Source organism: Mesitornis unicolor, unplaced genomic scaffold, assembly GCF_000695765.1.
Source record: "Mesitornis unicolor isolate BGI_N332 unplaced genomic scaffold, ASM69576v1 scaffold30320, whole genome shotgun sequence".
Lineage (NCBI taxonomy): Eukaryota > Metazoa > Chordata > Aves > Mesitornithiformes > Mesitornithidae > Mesitornis > Mesitornis unicolor.
The window spans coordinates 365-7,491 of NW_010156734.1; the positions used below are offsets into that span (position 1 = coordinate 365).

At 55.7% G+C, this 7,127-nt stretch overlaps 1 protein-coding gene across 1 annotated transcript; it reads left to right on the forward strand.

Moving 5' to 3' along the window:
• Positions 1-370: 370 nt before the first annotated feature.
• Positions 371-6,776, forward strand: WDR24 (WD repeat domain 24). Its single transcript, XM_010194245.1, has 9 exons — positions 371-851; positions 1,166-1,343; positions 2,193-2,868; positions 3,678-3,793; positions 4,857-4,978; positions 5,321-5,425; positions 5,532-5,869; positions 6,304-6,488; positions 6,608-6,776. Exons 1-9 carry the CDS (start codon positions 371-373, stop codon positions 6,774-6,776), a joined length of 2,370 nt encoding a protein of 789 aa, XP_010192547.1.
• The last annotated feature ends 351 nt before the right edge of the window (positions 6,777-7,127 follow it).

The following is a 7,127-nucleotide window of genomic DNA, read 5'->3' on the forward strand; positions in this document are numbered from 1 at the left end:
CCGCTCTCATCAGTGGAGAATCTCAGAGGGTTGAACTGAGGAAGGGACAAGGAACCCAGCAAAGGTTTTAAGGAACTTCCTGAGAGGGAACTACAGACAGCATTAGGAAGAGAAGTCCAGTGTGGGACTGTATCTCTCTCCCCATAGGTAGCAACCAGACTGTAGCATCTCACCTTGGCGGCCCGTTGATGTGGCCACAAAAAGCTGCAGCTGCAGCCAACTGGCCCTGCCAGGAGCTGTGGGAGCCGAGTTGGTACCATCAGCTCTGGCTGAGGTGGAGCAGGGAAGCCGTGCAAGAGTGAATGCAGCCTGTGGGGACGCAAGCCTCCGAGCCTGCTCCCGGAGAGGGGAGTGCCCCCCGAGGACAGCCATGGAGAAAATGGCCAGGGTCACCACTGCCCTGGGGGGCAATGCCCTCACAGGACGGACCATGTTCTGCCACCTGGATGCCCCCGCCAATGCCATCAGCGTGTGCCGCGATGCTGCCCAGGTGGTGGTGGCTGGTCGCAACATCTTCAAGATCTACTCCATCGAGGAGGACCAGTTTGTGGAGAAGCTGAACCTCCGTGTCGGCCGCAAACCCTCCTTGAACTTCAGCTGCGCGGATGTGGTGTGGCACCAGATGGATGAGAACCTGCTGGCCACCGCTGCCACCAATGGCGTGGTCGTCACCTGGAACCTGGGCAAGCCATCCCGCAACAAGCAGGACCAGCTCTTCACTGAGCACAAGCGCACTGTCAACAAGGTCTGCTTCCACCCCACTGAAGTCTACATGCTCCTCAGCGGCTCCCAGGATGGCTACATGAAATGCTTCGACCTGCGCAAGAAGGACTCAGTCAGCACCTTCTCTGGTATGAATATGGGCTGGTGCTTGTCCCCTTACCCTGTTGAGAGGTAGAGGTTGGAGGCTTTGCCTTTTCCCCGTGCCTGAGAGGAGGTTTTGCTCAGAGCAGGATGTCCAGAACAGGCAGGGAGGGAGCTGAAAGACATTTTGCTGCTTTTTTTTGCTGCTCGGCAGTGGGCTGAGTCTGTTCTGTGGAAGGTGGCCACATCGCTCCCTTCTTCCCCTTCTCTCTGGGCTGGGGACCCTCATGGCTCTTCCACTGGGGTTTTTAGCTTTGCTGGAGTCCTATCCCACTGGATTTCAATTTCTGTCCCCACTCAGGCCAGTCGGAGAGCGTGCGTGATGTCCAGTTCAGCATCCGAGACTACTTCACCTTTGCCGCCACCTTTGAGAATGGGAATGTGCAGCTGTGGGACATCCGCCGGCCAGACCGCTACGAGAGGATGTTCACGGCCCACAACGGGCCCGTCTTCTGCTGCGACTGGCACCCAGAGGACAGGTGTGTGTGTGGGGATGGACCCTGCCAGGCCTTGTCAGAGACGAGGGAGGACCCACAAACAGATTTGGGACTTTTTGGAAAGGCGAAAACAGGGTCTCTGTTACCTGGCCCCTTGTGTCAGGGGCTGGGCTCTGGCTGGAAGGTGGGAGCAATTATTGCTTTGATCTGGGGGGTGTATTGGGTTGTTTTCTTTCTGGTTTTGGTGGGGTTTTTTGGGTTTTTTTGGTTTTTTGTATGGGTTTTTTTTACAAGTCAAGGTTTCCTGAAGGACTGGATTGTTAATGAAGATGGCAAGCTGCTGTCTTGCCCTTTATGTCAGGGCAGCCTCTGATGCTCAGCTCGGGACTAGATGCTGCACAGCTGCTCTGGGTCATGACTCACGTGTTTGATCACATTTTCCTCCTGCCTTTCCCTAGGGGTGGTTGGGGCACATCTGGAAACAGCTGTGGTGCGTAGGTCCCTCCTTGCTCCCTGCTAGGCAGCAGTGTGACTCCTCGTAAGCTGAGAGAGGCACTGAAGTATGTTCAAACTGGCCTTTTCCCCAGTTTGTGTCTTTGGCAGGTGGAAACCAGAGGTGAGGGGAACTGGTCTGACTGGGAGTCCTTCAAATGAGTGCAGCTGTAAAGGCTCAGGGCCTTAAATGGGAATGGGAAGGATGAGTGTTGCCTGACCTGGTTATTGGAGAGCCGAGGTGTCAGGGTAGTGTGTGGGAGGAGGCGACTGCAGCCCAGTTGCTTCTCCTTGGCATGGATGTGGTCACTTCTGTGCTGGGGCAGGAAAGGAGAGGTGAACGGGCATGGATCCTGGCCCAGGCTGGTGTCTCACCATCGTTCTCCATCCTTCTCCCAGGGGCTGGCTGGCAACAGGTGGCCGGGATAAGATGGTGAAGGTGTGGGACATGAACACCACGCGGGCGAAGGAGATCTACTGCGTGCAGACCATCGCCTCGGTGGCCCGGGTGAAGTGGCGCCCAGAATGCAAACACCACATCGCCACCTGTTCCATGATGGTGGACCATAACATCTACGTTTGGGATGTGCGGCGTCCCTTCATCCCCTCTGCCATGTTTGAGGAGCACAAGGACGTCACCACGGGCATTGTGTGGCGTCACCTCCACGACCCCTATTTCCTCCTGTCGGGTTCTAAGGACAGCACCCTCTACCAGCATATCTTCAAGGACGCCAGTCAGCCCATCGACCGGGCCAACCCTGAGGGGCTGTGCTACAGCCTCTATGGAGACCTGGCCTTCGCCGCCAAGGAGAGCCTCGTCTCCTCTGACTCCAACCGCAAGCCCTACATCGGGGACCGGCGTCACCCCATCTTCTTCAAGCGCAAGCTGGACCCCACGGAGCAGTTTGAGTACATCTCCTCCTCCAGCACCCTCAGCGTCTTCGAGACGGATGTGGAGAGCGGCAGCATGGACTGGTTCGTGCACATTGCCAAGCAGTACACGCTGGTTGGCAGGCCCCTGGCTGAACTGTGCGACCACAATGCCAAGGTGGCCAAGGGCTTGGACCGCAACCAGGTGAGACCTCAGCTGGAGACTCTCACTGCAGACCTAGGCTGGTGCCGAGGAGCTGTCAGGATGAGGCTTGGCAGCAAACCTGTACCACCGTTGCCTACAACAGGCATAGATCATTGCCCACAAACTTGACCCCCCCCCGAGAGCCTGCCCAGCTCTCTAGATTGGCCAGTGATGGGAGCTTGCAGTCAGGCACACGGTTGCATGTGTTGTCCCAGAATCAGAGTTCTGACCCAGTGTGCAAAATCCAATTGACACACACAGAGTTGAGATTTTTGTTTTATTGCATTTCTGCACAAAGATGGGTGCTAGGTGGTAACTCCACAAAGTCAGCACACCTTCCCCGAGATACGGGAGTTTTTATACACCAAAAATTGCAAAACTGCCTTCTCTAAGTACCAATATCATTCATCTATATGATTGGCTAACAAACTCTTTGCTTCCATTTAAAGTGGCAGTGCTGCTGGTTTTTATCACGCATGCCCACTGAGGAGTGGGCTTATGTGAGTAGGGGGCTTTTTCTTCCCTAGAGGTGTGGTTTTACCCTGCTAATGAGGAAAGTTCTTTCAAAGTTTACTTTTTTGGTTGGTTACTGATGTCCCAGATAGCTTCTGGGGGCCTGTCTACTCCAGTCAAGGATGCGCAACATATGCAAGCAAGTGTTGTCAGACCTTTTGCCTACACCAGGGTCTCCAGATGGTTCTTGTCTTAGCGCATCCTGTCTTAAAATAAACGAGGCCCACGATTTCCGTCATCACACAGGGTCTTGTTTTTAGCCTGGTGAGGTCTGACCGCAATTGTCTTTCCTTCAGGTGGCTCAAACTTGGACCATGCTGCGAATTATCTATTCCAGCCTTGGCACCGTGGCATCCACCAACCTCAACCACAGCATGGGAAAAGGCAGCACTGCCCTCCCGCTTATGAACAGGTAAGGAGTGCCGGAGCCACAGTGAGTGACGTGACGGCTGAGGCAGCTCCATGAATGGGAGAGGAAACTGCTCCTCTGCTGGGCTAGAGTCACGGGATGGGAGCAGGGATGGCTCTTCCGCAGCTTCAAGCCACGCTGGTTTGCAGGTTGGCATCATTTGAAGGCAGCCATTTTCCATGTGGGTGTGAAAAGCAGGTGGCCAGCCTGGCCTTGAGCCGTGCAAGCCTTGTACACTGCTCCCTCCCTTCCTTGAAATGAAGTTTGAAGCTGTGGTGGGACTGGTACCATCTTTGCAGTTATTTAATTAGTGACCATGAGCAAGAGCTGGGGTTGGAGAATCCCCATCTCACCGCTGGAGCCACAGCTGCTGGTGTGGAGAGGACAGCCCAGCTGTGCAAGCAGCTCGCTGGTGTGGAGAGCCTGGTCATGGGCTGGTGAAGCAGGAAAACTTGATTTTCCTCTTCTTGATGACATATAAAATTGGAAGTGAGGAGTCTGAATTAACTGTCAGACCTTGCAGGGCTGGGTTCCCAGGGTGAGTGGCAAATTCTCGAATATCAAACAGAATACTCTCCTTGACCGAGCTCTGCATCCAGACGAGTCGCTGTCTGTTGCTGCCTGAAACACTGCAAGCAGCAAGCTCAAGAGCTCTGCTCTGCTTCAACCCCATCCCCTTCCTTTTCCATCTTGGTGAAGCTTGAGAGCGATGATGCATAACAAACAGCAAAACACCTTGTAGCAAGGCGGCTCCTGTTCACCTACCTCTGAGGTGAAGGCAAACGTTATCTCTTAACCAAAAGGTTTGGGAAACCTTTGTGGGTTGTGGGTGCCTTTGCAGTGCAGGTGCAGAGATGCCAGGCTTGAAGAAAGGGCTGTGTTAGCAATTGCAATGTGTCTTTATTTTTAAGTTACAACACGGTACAGCTGACTTCTTTGCTCTCAGGGAAGTCACCGTGTCTTGTACTTCACTGCAATCGCAACTGGAGACCTATTTTCAGGCTGTTTGCTGGCTAGAACGGAAGCTGTAAACTTCTGTGACTGTTAAATTTGGTTTCTTTCCCAGCTTTAACCTGAAGGACATCCCCTCTGGGCTGGGCAGCGAGTCAAGACTGGACCGCAGCAAAGGAGAAAGCCGCACGGAAAACATCCTCATGGATTCCTCCTCCACCCTGATCAACAATGAAGGTAAATGTTTCTGGGGTGGGCACAGTCCCAGTCCTGCGGCTCTTCTTTCCTCAGCTGTCAATGGCCCTGATATGGGATAAACCAGTAAATTTATCCAGTAAATTAGGGTGAGGGGACCTGCTGCAGTCCCCAGGTGAAGCACAGTCAGCCGCGAGGCGTTGCAGAAGGATGTTTTACCCCCATGCCCCCTACAGTGGTGGTTGTGGGTGCCAGGAATGCGACATTGGTGGGGAGCTGAGCTGTCTGGCTTGGACATGGCCTGGGGTGCTGGAGTGGGACATGGGAGATGTGGGTCCAACTGTGTACCAAGGGGGGTGAGCTGATTTCTCTCTGGGCACACAGACAACGAGGAAACGGAGGGCAGTGATGTCCCTGCGGACTATCTGCTGGGAGATGTGGAAGCAGATGAGGACGATCTGTATATGATGGACCATGAGAACCCGCACGGTGAGCACATGTCTGGTGCTGGGAGGTATTGCCTGTCCCAGCCACATGGCTGGATTTTTCTCCTGGCCTTTCCTGCTCATTCCTGATCAGACATCTCCCCTCACAGCTGAGGAACAGGAATATAGCCTGCCCCAAGAAGCCTTTCCCCTACGCCATGAAATCGTGGACAACCCGTCAGCTTTGGACCACCTGCAAGACAAGGCTGACTCTCCTCACGTCAGCGGCAACGAGGCTGAGACGGTGTCGCTGACACCCGTGGAGTCCTTCTCCCTCATCTCCATCTCCCACTCGCTCTATGAGAACCGTCTGCCCTCCGACTTCTTCAATCCCATCGTGCGGGACACACTCCTATTCTACGCCGAGCAGGGAGATGTGCAGACGGCCGTGTCCGTCCTCATCGTCCTGGGGGACCGCATCCGCAAGGAAATTGATGAGCAGACCCAGGTAACCCCAGGAAGCCCCATCCTGGCTGTGCAGGAACTGAACCCTCCCTTCAGGGCTGGGTTCAACCCCAGGGGATGCAGTAGGGCACCTCGGTTGGTAGCAGAGGTAGTGTATCTCAATGTGATGGGATCTCACCTGGGCTCTGAGCATCTTCACTTCTTCTCCAGCCCCTGCCAGGCCCGCTCCAACTGGGGGTGGGCATCTCCAGGACGACTGGTATTCCAGCTGGCTGCCCTACCACCAGTCCCAGCAGGGACCCAGGGTGGTGTCCACAGGGCCATAGTGGGGAGGTGGCCTTGGTCTGTTGATTTGGGGAAAGACTTCTCTTCCGCAGCCCCATAGAGCAGCTCCTCTGCTTCAGGGATCTTGCCTTTGGGACACAGGGCTGGGATCCTAGGGGGTATTTTGGCTCAGCTCTCTGTGGCCATCCCCAGGAGCACTGGTACACATCCTACATCGACCTGCTGCAGCGCTTCCAGCTCTGGAACATCTCCAATGAGGTGATAAAGCTGAGCACGTGCCGTGCCATCAACTGCCTCAACCAGGCCTCCACCACCCTGCACGTCAACTGCAGCAACTGCAAGCGGCCCATGAGCAACAGGGGCTGGATCTGTGACAGGTGCGGGCAGGGAGGAGGGGACCATACCCTGGTCACCAAAGGGAGAGGAGGATGGGTCTGGTGCCCCTTGGTCCCCGGGTGCCCCCTCCAAGGACTCTTCCGCCTTCTCTCTGGTGCAGGTGTCGGCAGTGTGCCAGCATGTGTGCCGTCTGTCACCACGTGGTGAAGGGGCTCTTCGTCTGGTGCCAAGGCTGCAGCCACGGTGGCCACCTCCAGCACATCATGAAGTGGCTGGAGACCAACTCCCACTGCCCTGCTGGCTGCGGCCACCTCTGCGAGTACACCTGAGCCCCTTGCCACCCTGGGGCAATGGCAGGCAGCCAGGGGCAGAGCAGGCAGGGCCTCCTGCCTGCCTCTGCCTGTGCTGAGCAGGCAGGGGCTCCTGCCTGCCTCTGCCTGTGCTTCTCTCTCTATTTATTTTTGTGTGAACAGGGGTCCTGCATGCCCCTGGCTCTTTTGTACGGGATTAAAACAAAACCGAGCAGCAAAACTGAGCTGTGCCTCTTGTCCTTGCTTAACCCGGCTACAGCAACCCCCAGGAGTAGGCTTGGGGCTCCTGTGGGGCTCGGTCCCCGTTCTACGCCCCGCCCGCAGCTGCCCGCGGCACTACCGTAAGTGGCGCCCACCTTCCCCGCGGCC